The 20,761-nt window shown below is 43.0% G+C and overlaps 2 protein-coding genes across 2 annotated transcripts in view; both read left to right on the forward strand.

Annotated features, from left to right (window-relative positions):
- LOC131319310 (F-box protein At5g07610-like) overlaps nt 1–20,761 on the forward strand; it is a 53,143-nt gene that overhangs the window by 10,974 nt on the left and 21,408 nt on the right. The gene's annotated exons all lie outside the window — the stretch shown is intronic.
- LOC131319311 (F-box protein At5g07610-like) lies at nt 3,158–7,634 on the forward strand. The gene has a single exon (XM_058349512.1). The coding sequence runs from the start codon at nt 6,319–6,321 to the stop codon at nt 7,366–7,368; it is 1,050 nt and encodes a 349-aa protein (XP_058205495.1). The 5' UTR covers nt 3,158–6,318; the 3' UTR covers nt 7,369–7,634.

Raw genomic sequence — 20,761 nt, forward strand, 5'->3', positions numbered from 1 at the left:
GACGCTCAGCTGGCATGGGGTAAGGTTAAAACGGTGAAGGATTTCCCTTAATACCCTATGCATCGGGAACCGAAGGCCTCCTTCCGTTATCGCCATCAAAGGAACGGTGACATGTTCGTCACTGAATCTAATTCGGGGGCCTTGTACAGGCGTGATAACGACATCTTCGGGGACGTTGTACACGGCTCGGAAGACGTCCAGGCTCTTCCTGTCTTGGAAGCACTCCAAGTAAGGGCAGGGGTCCCTCCCCGTTCGGTCAGGAATCACGTCGGGGTCCATTGGGACGATCTTCCTCTTCGCCTTTGGCGGATGCGACGAGGATTCCCCGACAATTCCTACTCCCTCACTCGCTCGGCTTGACGAAGAGATTGGAGTCTCTCGTCCCTACTCGGCTTCGTCAGCTCCTTCGGCCTCTTCTTCCTCTTCTGCTTCATCATGAGGAAGCTCCCTTTCGGACGACGACTCATCTATATCTATAATATTGGGGTCCGGCCCCATTGTTCGGAGGGGAGTCACCTTAGCGGGGGTAGTCGATTCCCTCTACTCCCTCGGGATCTCTGCCACTTGACCCCGTTCGGTAGTTCCGGGCGAAGTTTATTATAGCTTCGGCTAGCTCTGGATCAGATCTACCAAAATCCGAAGCTCCAGAATCCACCGGCTGATATGAATCAGCCGAAGAGGTTGACTTTGAAGACTCCATACCTAGAAACAAATCAGTGCATGGGATGAGACCGTTAGCGATTTGCATGCTCAGCAGTCTAAAGTGCCTATGTTCGGTGTTCTATGTTGTTCCGAGAGACCTCAGGTCTGCTCGGTACTTCCCGAACGAATTTTCTTCAGGAGAAACTCCGAAGAAGAGATTCCCACCATTCAGGGACAGGTTTGGGAACCCTAAATTTCTCCTAGGGAGATACAGTGACTAAGAAGCTACGACGGCTCTCTAAGCTTGTTGAATGGACATTCCTTTGGGAACAACCCCTACTTAAACGCACCATCGTGTTCGGAAGAACATGATTTGAAAGTGTTCATGTGTTCGGAAGAACACATGAACACCTGGGTAACCAGACGACGATTTCAGCGCAAACGAAAGGGAAAAAGCCAACCATAAGGGGGCAAAAGCACTCGAAAAACAATCGGATCATATCAACAAATGAAAGAACTTGAGAAAATACCTGAAAATCAAAGGAAATCTGTGATCAAAACCTTCGAAATCTGCAGATTTCTGGTGATTTTTGGTCTGGAACAGCGCTCGAACAAAGGAGACGATCGACAAGAAGAGAGAGTGATTTTCTCTCTCTTACCCTGCCCCTTTTTATACTGAGTACAGAATTCGAAGCGGTCTCTAACCCTGGCCGTTGGATCTGGGCGGGAGACTGATGTGCCGCTCGATGAAGGACACGTGGCAGGTATGAAGCGTGCCGTACCACTACCCAATGAAATCGTGACACCTGGCATCGATTCAAATCGACGGTTACAGAAGCATTTAATGAAAGCTGCGCACACATATCGAAGCGTTCCAAACATTTTTGTCCGTTCAACTTCAACGGTTCGTCCAGTCATTCGTTCTTCGGATTTATGTCTACGTTCGGCCAAATTCTTATTCAACTCCTCCTTCATTTCCGAGCAAGCAAAGAAGGAGTTGATGGGCTATTGTAGGGGGCCGAAATATCCGAGGGGTCACAAGGTCCAGAAAGGGGGAATGAAGGTTCACACGCTGTTTGACCCATCATCTAAGCTATCTCAGTTCACCTGTAAATAAGTTTGGGCTTCGGCCAAATAAGCCAATAGCTATCCGAAGGATAGACGGAACCACGAGTACTTCACCGAACGTTATAAGCTGTATCCGAACATACGACACTTGAGCTCGCTCGGGGTCTCACCAAGCGCACGGTATGAACATCTGCTTGTTCGGCTTGGTTTTTCTTCGGTAGGGACATCAAACGCTCGGATAATTCGTATGGCGGAAGTTGGTCCCGTCGAGCATAGACGATTGTGGAACCTTCCATAAATATCTCCTGATAAGTAAGTTGTCTTTTTTGATATTCGAAGTGACATCTCTGAACGATGTGACCTTTCTGACATCAACCCATGTGGCTCTGAAAGACTAGGGAAGTGGTGTTCATTAAATGGCCCTGCTACCAAGCGCTAACCGAGCAGAACGTAACACGTGGAAAGTATGACCAACTTGCTCAGCACTCCATCCCCTTTGCCTATAAATAAGGGAGCGCTACCATTGAGAGGGGGATCCCTGACTCAAAAGATAACAGCACTCTTTTCTCTTGATCAGTATATTTTTCTTACTAAACTCCTCCTTCTCTCTCCACCTACTGACTTGTTCGTCGGAGCTTCTTCCCGGAGGAACAACCCCCCTCCGGTTCTGCAGGTACATCAAGATCGGCGTTAGCACTCTCCGCTCCACACAAGAAGATAGCAATACAGGAAGGCTCGCGAAGAAATCACGCCCCCACACATTGTGACAGTAGTGGCATGATAGAGGATGCATTACGATATTTCTGGTTTCATGCTTTTCAATACATTGAGACGGTCTCTTGTATCTGAATGCAATTCTTAACAAATGTAACATTATTTTTCACTTATGTTAGTTATGTAGTTGGTATTGCTATATACTGTATGAGAGTATTTAAATGATTAATAATGCAGTGTTTCGTACTTAAATTTCCAAATATGAACATTCCATGGCCACCAATGAAAATGCTAATGTATGCTGCAGATTGTACAGAACCGGCCTCGTTTATCAATTGCGAAACAAAATTCTAAAAAGTTCCGGGGAACTTCCTGGCCGGTCCTCCTTGGTTGAAGAATAGCCCACTAGGTCCTGCCCAAAGAGCCCATAGCCCAGTAGGTCCTCTTCAATATTTTGTTGACAAAAATACCCATCGCAAAAAAAAAACGGTTGGAGAGAGACAAAAATACCACCACCACACCGCCACCACCACCACCACTGCCACCACCACACCACCGCCACCGCCACCACCACAACGTCGCCACTGCCACCACCACCACCACGCCACCACCGCCGCCGCCGCCGCCACCACGCCACCGCTGCCGCCGCAATGTGATGACCTGATTTTTTTTTTTTTTGGGTCGAATTATATACATTGGATGCAATTCCTACATCACCTTTTCTTTACTTCTTTAGATATCATATAAGACTGAAATGATATGAAGAAAATAACACGTGCAACGAACGTGCTATAACACTAGTCAAACATGAATGCGGCCGGTGGAGGGATGGCGTGGGAGGTTTAGGGTTTTCTAGGTGTAGTTGAGGTTTTGGGTCTAGGGATGAGCTTGGGCCCTTGTTTTGGTCCATTCTCTGATTTTAGGTGTTTGGGCTTTGACCAATTTGGATGTAGCCAACCCTTGGTTATCCCCTCCTTCAACATTTTTTCAATAAAATGTTTTCCTTTGCCCAAAAATAAAAAAAAATAAAAAAAATAAAAAAACTTGTCAAACAGAAAAGTCTAGAGGAAACTCTTGTCATTCTGCAACCCCTGTGTGCGGACAACAATGATCATCTTGGACAGTTGTAAGTTGTCCATTAAATTGAAATATTCTCGAAGATAAGAAAACGACTACACATTCGGGGAGAAGTTCAATGGAACACGGAATGTTGACTGAGAATAATGAATGAATACAGGGAAATAAGTCTCGAAATTCCTTGTTTTGTTTGTTTCTTGGTTAGTTTGAAATTTCATAGTCAAAGACAAGAAGTTTACAGCGCACAATGTTTGAATCATGTAAAGGTCTTATTATGAACACGTAAACAACAGGCAACTCCAGTACATGTCTATGTTATATATATACACAAGTTCATCAACACACTTTTGTCCACAACTCCAGGCAACAATTGCGCGCGTTGGTGATCGATCGATATGATTTCGATTGGATCTAACAACGAGTCGAGAGTCGAAGCCTCCGACAGCCCCACACCCATGTCGTCGTCAGCAGAAAAAGTCATTGTCAACTGTGACATATTTACCGAAATCCTGATCCGTCTACCGGTAAAATCTCTCTTCCGCTTCAAATCCGTCTCGAAAAACTGGAATTATCACGCTTTCGATTTTCAACATAAATAACAATACCATTTTAAATACAAATCCTCACAATAGTACATACAATACCCCCAAAATACATTACAGTTTCCAAATCCACAAGTCTGTCCAACCGATACAGTATTCCAAAAATAGAGAAAACAATACAATGCAATTTGTTTTACGAAGTTAGACAAGTACTTCCAAAAATAACTTAGGTCTGTGATGTCTGCATGCAATCCATACTCTCCATGACTGCGCCCTTGTGATGTACCTGAAAATGATAGGTTGAGTTATACTAGCCCAGTAGAGAAATCTATATGCAAGTTATAAGAAAATATAATGAGTCATGCACCTAAAGTGGATGAATACAACGAGATACCACAAAGAAACATGAGACTTCCACCACGAACGAGCATACTACAACCAGTAGACCATGAATGAATATGGGTATTCCTAAGAGCTCATACGCCAAACTAGAAGCATAAACCAACTCGAATTATCCTAATTAGACCACAATTTGTCCACACCTGTTAGTTGTCCATTGCTACACAAATACTCCATTCTGCCTCTATCTACACGTATATGCAATGATCACGTGCCAACAGTAATATGTGAACAACGATATATATGTACAACGATATATATGTACAACGAATCCCAAGATGTTAATGACAACGAGTATACCTCTCGGCAAAATAGTACGAACATTCACTAAATTCCCTTTTTTGAACATAATCAATTCGTCTTGTATTTCTCAAGCATTAACCATTTTCCGTTTCAATACAATTCTGGGCATTTGGGACTCCATGCGTCCACTAAAAACCTTTCATTCTTGTCCGGGCGTTTGGGATCCCGTGCGTCCACTAGAAACCTTTCATTCTTGTCCGGGCGTTTGGGACCCCGTGCGTCCCATGTTCATTCCGGCATCGCACCATCCGGTGGATTCATGGCTTTCTTCATATTCGTCGTATCGTTCTATTTCTTGTTTCACATTTCATATTCTTGAATGACCTCTTTCTCAACTTATAACCAATCTATATCATCCATACAATATGCCACATGATCTCATTATATCCACTTACCAATTGATCATTAACGTTTCAAAGCACTCCGAAACAATCAACTATATCATAGCATCAACTAGTAGATAAGTATACTCATTTCCCCTATATATATCACCGGCCACATCCTTCACAACATACTGAACTCATAAGTAACTTTACGACATACTAACCATTAGCCTCTATACTAGAATCTTATAAAACGAGAGCCCAAGAAGTTTAGGAAGATCAACGAGATGAATCACAAGGATATGAGTTACAATGGTACATTTCGGATCACTAGCCAGACTCACGATTGCCCATCATACTCACCACAATGCCTCGTATAACCTATAGTACACCTAAACATCCTTACGGTACATTTTTTCATTTACAACGGTGCTAAGATTACGCTTAACAAGTATCGAGGGATTGAAATGATCAATGAATCATTGGAACCCAAAGTAATCAAGTTTAGGGATGGTTTAACAATGTTTAGAGTGTGTTAGAAGTAGTCGGGAGTCAATACAATCGGAGGGAATTCAACATCCTCAAAACTATTTTCTGACCACTAGGTACCGATACCATAAAACATAGGTATCGGTACCAAACCAATCCAGAGAGCAATTAGAAATCAAGGTACCGGTACCTCAAAAAGTAGGTACCGGTACCAATGCATTACACCAGGCGATTTTGCAAAAAATTGAGAATGAGCACGAAGTCAAAATCCAACGAACTAAAGCACGATTTAGGGACATAACCATCACATAAACTCATAACAAGAGTAAGAAATACCTACCTCAAGTCAAGGATCGAAACCCACACGATTTGAGCAAGTCCTAGCTCTCCAAACTTCGAAATCAACCGAATACTCCTCCTCCGAGCGAAACCCACGAAATTCAAGCTCAAGACTACGGTTGAGGGGTGGAATGGAGGTGGATCTTAGTGGTGTTTTGGTGGAATTTTGGGCGAGAGAGCAAGGGAGTGAGAGAGAGAGCCGAGAGAGAGATCGGGAGATGAGAGAGAGAGAGGATTGGGGAATTTTTCTCCCATACACACACACCCACACCCACACATATATATACTCACACAATCACAAATTGCATATATACCCCTCTACAAACAACCTTCCCACATTGACCCCAAATCAAATATTCAATAAATCCCTTATTTATTCCATATTCTAATATTATAAAACCTTTAAACGATTTTCCAAAAATATGGGTCTCAATAGGAACTCTTTGATTTCCAGTCCCCACGTCGCTCGCCTCTGGAACCCTAACCTTTGTTTTGTTTTTGGCCTATTCTTGCACTCTACCAAACATGGTACTTGTATGTTCCGCTGGAGCGAGCGTACAAAGCACCTCAACCTTGGACTCAAATTCATCCCTCTCAAGAATGGGAAAGTCCCAGCTCATGAACCTAATGATCATGATGCCTCCATCAAATCTCTCACGCGTTTTCCGAATCTCTCCGATGTTATAGTCTTAAATTCATGTCATGGACTCTTATTCTGTTTAGGCTATAACGAGGTTGAGGGTAAAGGCAGACATCATATCCTTAATCCTACCACCAAACAATTCAAAACACTTCCCCAGCCCCATCAAGATGGCCTTGAAGATCTATGCTTAGCTTACGACCCATCAGAATCACCTCGCTACAAAGTCATCGGCCTTTGGAGATCGGTTTCTATTTTGCAGCGGGAGACCTACTACCATATCGAGATATATTCGTTTGATACCGGCTCTTGGCGGCCTTCCGGGGATTCTTACATGGTTGACGAGGTTGATTTCCCTGAGACCTTATTTCATGGTGGGCTTTACTGGAACGGTGCGGTTAACTGGTTGAATTTGGGGCTTAGGGATTCGTTGTACTTCCACATTGACCAAGAACGGCTTGGGACCATACCGATGCCTCCTGCTCCTCACGGGAAGTGGTGGTATGACAGAGCATACATGTATTCCGGGAAGTCCCGCGGCCATTTGCACCACTCTGAGATGTACAATCAAACAACCCGGCTAACGGTTTATGAGATGGAGAGAGACTACTCCGGGTGGTTCATGAAGTACAACGTTGATATAGCCGCGGTTGGATTCGCGTTTCCTGAACTGGTGCAGATTCCTAATAACTGGTACATCGGTTGTAGTGTTTTTGATATTATACGCGAAGAAAGTGACGAGGAATCGTATATGGTGATTTCCGTAGGTGGAAAGTTTGTCGAATACAGACTTGTTGACGGGAGTTTCAAAACCATATATGATGCTTCATAGCACAATGATGGCAACGATCCTTTGCTATACTACCACTAGTGTAATTCTCATGAATACATCGAGTCTCCCTCTTGTATTTGACAAGGGTGTTTTTTTTAACAACCATTAATTTACTGGTTTCGTTATTACCCTCGTGTTTTGAAATCTTAAGTAACTTTTGTTGAAATATTGTGATTTGTGAGTCTGTGTCTTAATTTCTAACATGACGTTAAGATGACTCAGCTACCATTGTATTGAACTGGATCTGCTGTATAAAAAGTTCATTTGCGTTGCTGATGACAATTTTCTTTCTTCGATAGTCTAATTTTTTGTTGCACGACAAGAAAGCTAATCTATCGCTTGTTTCTTGTTCCTGAGTTAACATAGAAATGCTAGCAACATGAACTACTATGGCTTCAAATACTGTTTCAGGGATATGGTCTGAAATTGCTGACATTTTATTGAAAAAACATGGTCTGATTTCCCCAAATTCAATGAAAATGATGTACATAATACGTGGTGGTTCAAGCCTTTGCTTGAGTTCAGACAGAAACGCAAATGGTTCCATTGGGTTTGAAGGTAGAAGGCGCAAGAACGAAATGTGGAAGTTAAAGGATAAAAATAATCCTCTTCCAAGGAAATTACATGTAAACCCCAAAGCCATACGAAGGAAATACATCAGAAAGGAAGTTGAACTCGTTACCTCAAGGTTTTTTGGGCGGAGATGAGGAGGAGATACGTGTAGACGGGCGAAGATGAGGAGGAGATGTGTGTAGACTCATGAATAAATGTCTCATGTTCAAAAATGGCTGACATTGACACCAACTTGTAATATCCCGGTCAGTCTCCGCTAAACTTTTGGACCTGTAAATCTGTGCTAGCTCTTTCTGGAAAAGAAAAGCCAAACAGAAGTAGGAATACGGCAAGGGCGGCAAATCCAGTGTACATGGCTCCTGCTCTTTTAACCCATATGATGACCCAACAAATGACAATAACATGGGCATCCAGAAAATACTCAATATCCCATAGATCACGTGATGTAAACCAAAAACTCAGCCGCTATCATTTGACTCTACATCCAAAACCAATTGATATGTACAATGTAGTAGGTCGAGCCAACGGCTCACACCATACCGAGCAAGATGTCGAACCGTTTCTGGGCAGTTCACCTAAGTCCAAGCCTTTACTTTGTTTTCGCTCGACATGCCTTCCGTTTCACAGTAGAAGATCCGTCGAAATGAACCAAATTGATCGGCTCGGCCAACCAACCCTCTGACGGTTGGACTCCTTGTTCGGCCTTGAGCGAATGTGGAGGCCAAGTTGCCAGCTCACCCACGTGGGAACAACAACCGTGGCTGTGATGATGGTTGTGACGTCATCCGAACGGTCACGAGCTTGGATAAGGATGAGGGCAATGAAGGTGCCAGCTCATCCTACAAACGGTTACGGAACCCTAGCGTGATGGAAGGGTGACGTCAGCCGACGCGTGACCAGCATATGCACAGCCTTGGAGGCCAAGCTAAGGAGTGCCCTATAAATACCCCATTATGCCAACCCTAGAGAGGTACATGCTCTTTCACTCTAAAACCCTAGTTTTTAGCTTTTCATCTCTGAGCAACTGTACTCATCTTTGCACCGAAGGGCCATTCCAGATATCCTCCAGTGTGGTCTTTTAGTCGTGCTTAATTATGAAGGCTAGGTGAAAGTTAGGAGCCATTCTTGAACCACAGTTAAGAAGGAGCGAACCAGATTCATTGGAGCCCTACAATTTGGTGAACTCGACGAGAATCTTCTTTTCAGATCCACGATGGCTCCTCCCTTGTTCCTTGACTCATTCGTTCCTAAAACCTCTTTCCTTCACATCTCTGCTTGACAAAATGGGTGGACCACCACCTCCCTTTCAACCCCTAAATCCTTAGATCCTCTCTGAAATCGGTGTCAACACCACCTCTCCCTCTCACCCTCCTGGATTCACTCCACCTGGCCCCAGCATCTCTGTTCAACACCTGGTGGGCATGAGTGAAAATGCTTTGGCTTACGTTCAAATACTGGAGCAGAAAATAGGAGCAGACCAACGCTGATGTTGCTATCCTCAAAATGGAAATCGCTAGAATGACAGCAAGAGACCGTCCGACGACCTCCCGCTCTAACTCATAGGGAAAGAGCCGACGGGGAAATGGACCACCACCACCACCCTTGGCTGGAAATGGAGATTCACGCCGCATTTCTATCCATGATCAGCTAGACCCACCATTGACAGACAATCGGGCCGGGGACAGTGCTCGCTTTAAGCAGCAACATTCTCTGGTCCATTAGCGTCTCAGCGGTGGTATAGGAGGCAGCGGTGGTACAGGAGGCAGCGGTGGATGGCATAAAGGCAGCCCACATACCATCTACTCGGGATCATCGGCTGGAGACGAGTACTCTCAGGGCTCGCAAAGTTACAACACAATAGAGCTGCATGACAACCACTAGGCTATAATCCCCTAAGGAGTTTGGTAGGCGTAAAAGCCGAGTGTCTCGGAGGCACGACAAAGATCCCAAAGGATATCCTCCTGAGCTTGAGGACATCCCTCGCGGAGACGCCAACCCTGGACACATAACTGACTCGAGAAATGCGCGTAAGATTCCTCGGGAAAGAAGCGTAAGCATAGTCGTTCAGCACGATGACCAGCTGAGCCACCGTAGAGTCTACCGTACAGAGAACTTTCCAGAAGAGGATCGGTAGAAAGTTCCTGTCGCATCAGCATCGGCATAAAGAGATAACCGATAAAGAGAAGGAATACTGAGCCTCGAAAGGGTCTCGGGGTGATCGAGATGGACGTCCCCCAAAACCGACCCACGAATACCAACTGAAGAAGCTCACCGAGTCTCCATTCTCGGCAGAAATCCAAGCCACCATGCCGAAGCCTGGACTGCACCTCCCGAAGTTCCAAAAGTTCGATCCTAGCACGACAGAGGCTTACACCCACCTCATCAGTTATCACAGCACTATTTCTTGCATGACTAACGATGATGTTATCATGTGTAAGGCATTCTTCTCTAGCCTTGGGCGCCTCGGTTTACTATGGTTCAACCAGCTAGAAGCAGGATCGATCCATAGTTTTAAAGAACTCGAAAGAGCCTTTAACTACCGTTTCATCACCAACAATAAGTAAGCAAAATAAGAAGATGCTCTAGCCCAGATGAAGAAGAGGCCCGGCGAGACACTTCGGAAGTATGCCAAGCATTATTGGCAGCTGTTTAATGAGATACCTGGCGTTGACCAATATTGGGCGGCGAGAAATTTTAAGAACGGATTGGAGACAGGTAGCAAGATCCTTGACGAATTGGCAATTCAGGCCCTTCATGGTATGAACGAGCTTATGAAAACGATCGAGCAATTTTGTTCCTACAAAGAGTTCCTTGCTGAGCGAGAACTCCAAAGAGGACAAACGTCTGCCATCCTCCAAAGCCTTCATGTCTCTGCTCCTCAACTTGCGGCTCCAAAGCCTGTAGTACCGGCCTAGCCGAAAAAGCAAGTGAATACTATAAAAGTGGGAAACAAGAAAGCACCAAAGGCTCACAACTACATAGCCGAGACAATGGTGTTCAAGGAGCCAATCTACTTCCTCCTTAGAACCTTAGAGCGAGAACCATTTTTTGTTTGGCCGAACCCGCCAAAGCTCAACACGGAGGCAGGAAATGACAGCAGTAGGAAACGGTACTCGTACCATAATGAGCTCGGTCATTACACGATGGCATGCGCTCCTTACAAGGCATTTCTGGAGAACCTAGTGTCTCAAGGACTTCTAGATGATCACATTGACTGGACAAAGACCCCGAGGCGACAGCCGAATGCCGGAGGTCTCAATCCTGTTCCACGTCTGGTAGGAGTTATTAACGTCATCCACGGACCAGTAAACAAAGAGGTATCACATCAGCTTCGGTCGGAACTTGACAAAGCAAAAAAATTTGCCCAAATTTTTTTGATCGATAGCATGTCAAAATGCCCAAAGATAGCTGAATGTCCATGGTCTATTACATTCACCGAAAGAGATCTCCAGCGGGTACAGACGCCGCCTAACGACGCACATGTCCTAACGGTACAGATCTCCACTCATATTGTGAAGGGGGTCCTCGTCGACCAAGGAAGTTTGGTTGAAGTCATGTACCTATCCCTTTTTAAAGAGCTCTAGATCCCGGAGTCTTCCTTTTTGCCAGCCGACATTTCTTTGATTGACTTTAGTGGAACGCCAGTCGGAATAGGGTCGGTCGTTGCAAATATGGAATTCATTATTGTTGACGCGCCGAGCCCCTACAACGCCATCCTTGGACAAAACTGGCTCCACTCTTTAAAGGCCATTGCCTCAACCTACCACCGGTGGTACGGTACATAAGAGCAAACAGAAGGCAAGAGGACCTGTATGACAATCAAGTGCAGGCCAAACAGTGTTATGTCTCCGCGGTTGGAAAGGCGCCGAGCTCAAAAAGAGTGCATTGGGTGGAGGTTCCGAACAAGCTTGTCCTTGAAGACGTTGGGGCTCCAACCGAACATAAATCAGTTAAAGATCTCATCAAAGTTCCAATCAATGAGGATAGATCGTGTTTCTTCATGCTCGAATCTAGCTTGACGGTTCCCGAGCGTGAAAAGTTGGTCCAGTTCCTTAAAGATAACATCAAAGTGTTTGCCTGGACCCCCTGTGAGATGCCCGGCATTGTCACGTCCTCGATTTTCAACATAAATGAATAATAAATTTTAATATAAGAACCTCGTGTAACGCTCCGAATTTTGGGTACGTTAAAAAGACATTTTATTTCAACTTCAAAATAGAGTCTGGCTCTTTATTACATCATAACCTCCATAAGAGTACTTTCATTACAAAAGGGAGGGAAACTAGGGTTCCTAACTACAGCTTCGCTTGCTCCTCCATCCTAGCCAGCTCTTCAGCTCTAAAAGCTTCCACGGTGAACTGTTCGTCTTGAACATCTATAAGGTCTGACACATTATACCGGCGTCACCACCAATATAATATGTCAGGGTCACCAAAAGGCAACACCGTGAGCTACAAAAGCTCAGCAGAACAAACCCATACCCTCTAACCCATAACTTACAAACAACAGGTTATAATAAAACATCGATTTCCACATGATACGTGTATACACAGCTTACAAAAGACAATATCAATAACACATCCGCAATCGCTATATAACTATCGTTGGTGTCCAAGATTCTCCAAGTTTCTCCTACGCAACTCATCGTAGACCGTGTCTCCATTTTCACATACCATTCAACATTTCTCAAATTCATTTGTTTAACACACCCAACCTCGGTTCCGCCGTTCCGGGTTCCCGAGTATCCTCACAATGGTTCCGCCGTCCCGGGTTCCCATTGGCACACAAAACTTGCATTGGCTCCTCTCCGCGGATAACCAAGCCATATTACTAATGAGGCTACCACGTCCGGCCGTATTGGCAATCTTCACAATGGGCTACCAAGTCCGGCCACATTGTGGTTTTCACAATCCACGCAATGGGCTACCAAGTCCGGCCACATTACGAGTTTTCATACACACAACGGGCTACCAAGTCCGGCCACGTTGCGGTTTTCACAATCCACACGATGGGCTACCACGTCCGGCCACATCGCAGGTTTCCATATACACAATGGGCTACCAAGTCCGGCCACATTGCGGTTTCAAAACACATCTCATCATTATCCACACTCTAGGTGTCATGTTTCTACTTTCTCGGTTCTCGTGTCTCGTTTACATGCAAAGACTCCGCGGTAGGATAAAAGTAAGCATGAAACATTCTAACAAGATCATCCAACTCAATACCACTTATAGCATAACGCCACATGTATGGACGCCCTTGGAGTGTATCACTTATGCTTATTCAAAGCACAACGCCACATGTACGGACGCCTTTGGAGTGAAATCACTTATGCTTTATCACACCACAAGTAATACAAGCAATTCATATATGCATGCTCATAATTATCTCAAAGATCAAAATACAAATACTTCTAAACAAACGATAAGTTCTATCTTTCGAAATCCGTTAAGGATAATCTACTTTCTAACATACGGTTCTATACGTAGAGTTAGGGGACAAGGGGTTCTACCTTACTTCTTGGCGGTAGTGACGACTACGAAAGGCAAGTCGACTATCGGACAGAGTAACCTCCTACGGAATGCTTCCGATAGCTTCGAAAGAGAAAAGTTTCTCTCGAAACTTGACTATGACTATTACTACTACTATTTTTGGATCGAGAAGGTGGTCGAGTGGTGGTTTAGTGGCGGTCTTGGATGAGTTCCTTGAAGAACTCAAGAACAACTCAAGAACATGAAGAACAAAGGAATTCTAGAGAGAGAAGTTGAAGATTGGAAAGGTGTGAGTTGAATGGCATGAGAATGGCTCTATTTATAGCCAAAACCTTGGCTATTACCCAATGGGTAAAATTTTCCCTAACAATTATTGTCCAATGGGTAAAAGGCCATGAATGACTAGATTTGTACTGTGGATGTGATTTGGAAAGATTTTGGTGGAAGAAAATCTAAGGTGACTTGTACAACAAATCTCCCTCTCTCTCTCTCCTATCTCTCTCTCTCTCTCTCTCTCTTGAACACTACATAAATATATACACATATAATAACATAAAAGTACAAAAGTATAAGATTTTCAAATCCAAATACCCCATTAAAGAAATCTAATTAGGCACATGCCCCATTAAAAAAATAAATTGAGTACACTAGGGAGATTTAGGCCTATATATAATATGCATATATAGGTACAAAGTACTAGATTAAAGAAATCCAATTTAGGCACATGTTGGATTAAACTAATAAACTAGTGTACTAATGTACTCTAGAAAGATCAACTCCCCAATAAATTAATCCAATTGGGTACAAAACTTCAATATAAAATAATAAAAGAGTACTTAGGTAATCTAGGGTTTTCAAGTCCAAGGTACGTACACATAATAAAATATTGGTACCTCATCCCATGGGATTTTTGAAAAAGACTAGTTTATTAAACCCATGTACTAGGTTGAAAGAACAACCTATTACCCAATGGATAATAAATCTCCTAACTTTTATTATCCATTGGACAATAGTTACTAGGGAAACTTTTAAAATAATCCAAAACGTCCTTTTAAACAATTATAATAGTAATTTGTTCAAATCTTTCATTAAATCTTTTTAATATAAAGAATTGAATTTCTATTATCCAATGGATAATAATTCCCCTAACTTTTATTGTCCAATGGGCAAAAGTTAAAATGAAACTTTTATATTAAAATAACCCAAAATGTCCTTTAAAGCATGTGACAAAAGCCCTATATTTAAATATAGGTGTGGTACCAAGTACCCCAATTAAATAAAAGGCTATGATTCCCTCCATTAAAATAATAAAAAAGTACAAGTACTATTTTATTCAATAAAGTACTTTGGAAATCTAGGGTTTTGTTACACCCCAATATTTTAATGCATAAAAGTACATGGGAAATCAACCCTTGAATATTTTAATAAAACTTTGTACCTTGTTGGAAGATTTGAGCTTTTACCCAATGGATAATAAATTTTCTAGCGGTTAATAACCAAAAGATAATAGAAGTACAAGTACTTTTTATCTTAAAATAAGATTTGAAAAGACTACATGTACTTTTAGTCAAAAGCTTATTGTCCAATGGATAAAAATTACCCTAACATTATGGACCAAAGGGTAAAGGCAAAAAGTTCAGAAGGTTCATCTAGTAACTAGGTGAATTGATTGCTCGGTTCTTCCAAGTAGTCGGTTAGAAACTAACTAAATTGGTTAAGTAGGGTTTCTAGTCGAGAGTTTAACCAATGACCAAAATCTAACTACGACGAAAAATAACAAGAAATCATATAGCCACTTAAGAGAAAATAAGTAATTCAGATAAAATTCGAATATTTAACGAAATTTTTATTGACCAAAATTCAGGGGCGTTACACCTCGCGTATCATACATATTACCCAGAAGAGTTTCCCACCTGTTTAATTTACAAACAAGTCCCCATGTTTAAAGAAATACAACCTTGGCAACACGGCCCAAATTAACTTAGATACTGATACGACATGTTCAGAACGTTACAAACTTTACTGAAAAGATAATTCAAGAGCAAATTAGTTACAATGCCATCTTTGACCAAAAGTAAGTCTATTACAAAGATGAATGTGTAACTAATGGAGTTGCTTCCAAAAATCTTCATGTCCAAGCACACCATTGCATGCAGTCTATTGCTCGACATTCGAACCTGAAACAAAGGATTTTGTTGAGCTACATTAGCCCAATAGGAAAATCTTTACCAATCTTATATGTAAATATGAGGAAAGATGCAAAGGAGGAAGACAAGTACAAAATAAGATGTAGCTCAATCATAAGATAACAATTTGCTCATATGTGTATCGACGTTCATTACGTTTGTTCAAGATATACCAACATCTCAATTAGCCACACAATTTATAAAACTCGAACACTCCTCGATTTACAACACGACTCGCTATCCCAAACTCCCACCATCGGTATTTCCACCCCTTGCATTACCGTATACGCCACGTGGATTATCGTGTTACCACCCCTTGCGTCACGATGATCCCCAAGGACTCGGTTCACCATATTACCACCCCTTATGTTACGGGATCCGCCTAAGTCTCCGTATTACCACCCTTTGCATTACGAGACTTCTTAGTCCATCCCTCGACTCATTCGCCTACCTTCGCACTCTACAAGCCAACTAAGCCTTTACCTTAATCACACGTTCACATGAAACATCATACGGTATTCTAACAATGCTCAAGTATGCCACAAACATAACCGAGAAATCAATTTATCATTAAGACGTATTTTAACAAATTTTCTAATCAAGTAAAACCTTATTCGGTTCTAGCTAATGGGGAACCAACGGAACAAGGAATACATCGAACCATCATAGGAAATCAATTAGACATGCTTGAGATAGCTTAGGAGGTGTCCAAAAGGGTTTTAAAATGATCGGGGTTCAAAATAATGAAGTTTGGAGCAAAACAACAAAATCTGATTTTAGGCCTATTTGTATTGATACTAGGAATTCTAGTATTCCTGGTATCGATATAGATGAGCTTCGTAATACAACAAAGAATCCTGTATCAATACCAATCTGAGCTGTATCGATACAATTCCTGTTCGAGCAGAATTTCAAAGATTCAACTACAACATCAATAACAACTATTATAGGCACAATTTCACACCAAATTAATATATTTACGTACAAAAGCAGCAAAGAAATCCCTACCTCGGGTCAAGGAGGAAACCCAAGAGATTCGTGCGAGTCCTAGCTCCGAACTCCTCGAAATCAACGAAATACTTTCCTCCGAGCTTGACCCACAAAATTTTGAGCTCAATAAAGTGATTGAAAGGCTTGAGGGAGGATGATTCTTGAGGTTTTGGGAGAGTTTTTGAGAGAGAGAGAGAGAGAGAGAGAGAGAGAGAGAGAGAGAGAGAGAATCCGATGAAAGAGAGGGGGGACGATGGAGAGAGATGGGGAAAAGGGAAAATGGTCCCCTACACCACACACACACACCCCTTATATACACATGTATCTTTTAAACTACACATTCACCCCCTCAATTCTCAATTCCTTCGCTTTAGTACCCAATTCAATATATCACCCAATAAACCATATCTTTCCAATTAGTCATTTAACAAATATTTCAAGAATTAAAATTATTCGGGTTTCTACAATTTACCCTCCTTAAAAGAAATTTCATCCCGAAATTTATAACGCAAGCCAACTAAAATCATGCATCAAGTAATCATGCTCATGCAACAATACATATTACCAAACAATAAGCTAACAATCATAAGGTTGAAATTTTGAGACTCACATTGATCAATTCGGAAACAAATGCGGGTACGTCTCTCTTACTTCATCTTCCCTTTCCCACGTTGACTCTTCTTTCCCAAGGTTACTCAATAAGACTCGCACCAACGGAATGGTTTTGCCCCTCAAAACTTGCTTGCGCGAATCTAAGACACGTATCGACTCCTCCCCATATGATGCGTCGGCTTCCAACTCTAATTCGGACCACTCTAGGACGTGTGATGGATCCGGCTCGTACTTCTGCAACATCGATACATGGAATACATCATGAACGCCCGATAATAACGGTGGTAAAGCCAATCGATATGTGACTTCCCCAATCTTCTCGATAATGTCAAATGGCCCGATAAAATGCAGTGAAAGCTTACCCTTTTGCTCAAAATGAGATAGTCCCCGATGAGGCGACACCTTAAGGAACACATGATCCCCCACTTCAAACGATAACGGTCGGCAACGACGATCGGCGTAACTCTTTTGTCTACTTTGCGTGGTTAACAATCGTTGGCGAATCAACTTGACTTGCTCGGTGGTTTTCTTCTGTGCCTCAAGAAGACGTAAACGAATTGCTCTCATGCTTTTGGAAGTTTCTTGGATCAATTCCGGCCCAACCAATGTGGCCTCGCCCAACTTGGTCCAACAAACGGGTGATCGACACGGTCTCCTATACAAAGCTTCATACGGCGCCATATCGATGCTAGATCGGTAACTATTGTTGTACGCGAATTCAACTAACGGTAGGTGATCTTCCCAATTTCCCCGAAAATCCATAGCGCAAGCTCGAAGCATGTCTTCCAAAATCTGAATCGTTCTTTCGGACTGCCCATCCGTTTGAGGATGATACACGGTGCTAAGTAGAAGATTTGTGCCAAGAACGGCCTGTAGACTCTACCAAAAGCGCACGATAAACCTTGGATCTCGATCCGACACGATAGAAACGGATATCCCATGAAGACGGATAATCTCGCGAATGTACAAACGGCCAAGCGTATCAATCGAATCCGTAACCTAGATCGGTAAGAAATGTGCTGACTTGGTCAATCGACCAACTATCACCCAAATGGCATCATGCCCCTTCGGCGATCTCGGCAAACCGGTAACGAAATCCATTATCATGTTCTCCCACTTCCATTCAGCAACTAGTAATGGTTGCAACTGCCCCGCGAGTCGTTGATGCTCGGCTTTGACTTGTTGGCATGTAAGGCATTTGGACACGAAGACGACATCTCTCTTCATTCCCGGCCACCAAAATTGTCTACGCAAATCGTGATACATTTTCGTTCCCCCCGGATGCATGGCTAACGGTGAATGGTGAAATTCTCTCAAAATTTCCCCCTGCGAAGTGGGTACGAACAACTTTCCTTGGTATCACAGACTTTGATCGGCATGTATCATCCACCCCTCTCGAGCATTTCCGCTAAGAAACTTGGTGCGAAACTCCCCCGTTTTTTCATCTTGCCGTTGAGCCTCAATTACCCGATTTGACAAAGTCGATTGAACGGTCAAGTTGCACAAAGTGACTCCATCATGGACCTCTTCAAAATGTAGCGCATACGAACCTAAGTCGTTCATCGTTTTCCACTCGTGGATAGCTAGACTAGCAAGGTGTGTCGACTTTTTACTTAGTGCATCCGCTACTAGGTTCACCTTTCCCGGATGATATTGCAATTCAAAATCGCAGTCTTCTAAGTGCTCCATCCAACGACGTTGTGATAAATTAAGCTCTTTTTGAGAGAAAAAGTGCTTTAGATTCTTATGATCGGAAAAGACTTCGAACCTCTCACCGTAAAGATAATGACGCCAACTCTTTAATGCAAAGACGACCGCCGCAAGTTCTAAGTCATGGGTAGGGTAGTTTCGCTCATGGGTTTTTAATTGCCACAATTCATATGCCACCACTCACCCCAATTGCATCAACACGCACCGCAATCCCTCTTTCGAAGCATCACAATACATGGAGTAACCAACTCCCCGCTCGGGCACAACCAAAACCGGCGCGGTAGTCAATCTTTTCTTCAATTCCTGAAAGGTCATCTCACACGCATCACTCCAAATGAAACGGGTCCCCTTACGAGTCAATTTAGTCAACGGAGCCGCTAGGCGAGAAAAATCAAGTACGAAATGATGATAGTATCCGGCCAAGCCCAAGAAACTACGAATCTTAAACACATTCTTCGGTCGTTGCCAATTCATCACAGACTCTATCTTTCTCGGATCAACGGACACCCCATTCTTTGTTACAATGTGACCCAAAAGCTTAACCTCGGACAACCAAAATTTACACTTGCTAAGCTTAGCATACAAACGGTGTTCTCTCAAGAGTTCAAGAACGATAGAAAGGTGAATTTGGTGCTCCTCCTCCGGGGGCGAGTAAATGAGGATATCATTCACAAAGACGACCACGAATTGATCAAGATAGGCATGAAAGATACGGTTTATCAGATCCATGAAAGTCGCCGGTGCATTTGTCAATTTGAAAGACATCACAATGAATTCGTAATGGCCATAACGAGTACGAAAAGCAGTTTTTGGAATGCCTTCCCTCCGAAGCCTCAATTGATGGCAACCAGACCTCAGGTCGATCTTGGAGAAACAAGTAGCGCCTCGAAGTTGGTCAAACAAATCGTCAATTCTAGGCATATGGTACTTATTCTTAATGGTGACACGATTCAACTTGCAATAATCGATACATAAACGAAGCGACCCATCCTTCTTTTGAGTAAACAAAGCTGGTGCTCCCCACGGCGACGTACTAGGACGGATAAACCCTAAATCCTCGAATTCTTGCAATTAAACCTTCAATTCCCTCAATTCAGTGGGCACAAAACGATAAGGAGGAATGGAGATAGAAGCGGTACCAGGAAGCAAATCGATAGTGAATTCAATCTCTCTCTCAGGTGGTAAACTGGGTAACTCCTTCGAAAACACGTCCGGAAAATCACAAACAATAAGAGGTAACTCCCCACGCGTGGATACATCCTCATCTAAGGCCAAACTTGCTAACAAAGCATACGTCGATTTTTGCTCCCAAGACCTACATAGATACGGCTCTAATGGTTCCCAACGTTCCCCAAAGAATTCAAAATAAGCACCCCCAGGCGGACAAATGCAGACTCGACGCTTGAAGCAATCTATAGTAGCATGAAATGCAAACAACCAATCCATTCCCAAAATAAGATCGAATCCCGACATATTTAGCAAAGGTAAAACGACAATCTCGGATGATAAGCTCACAATCCCGACAAATTTGATCTAGCGATGATGTACCTTCTATAGGTGTCTTAACAAACAAAGGAGGACTAATGTTTTCGATTTTCAATCCCAAAACACAAGCAAAAGATGCAGCAATGAATGAATGTGATGCTCCAGAATCAAATAACACTCTAGCAAATGAGTTAAATAAGAGAAATGTACCCTTAACAAGTCACAACTGAAGTTTCCGGGGCTTGAGAAGTAACAGGAGGTGGTGGAGGCGGAAAAGCAGAAGTGATAGCAAAAGCCTCCCCTGAGTGGTCTGACCCTGAACATTTCCTCCCCAATGACCGGAGC

Source organism: Rhododendron vialii, chromosome 3a (assembly GCF_030253575.1).
Source record: "Rhododendron vialii isolate Sample 1 chromosome 3a, ASM3025357v1".
NCBI classification, from domain to species: domain Eukaryota; kingdom Viridiplantae; phylum Streptophyta; class Magnoliopsida; order Ericales; family Ericaceae; genus Rhododendron; species Rhododendron vialii.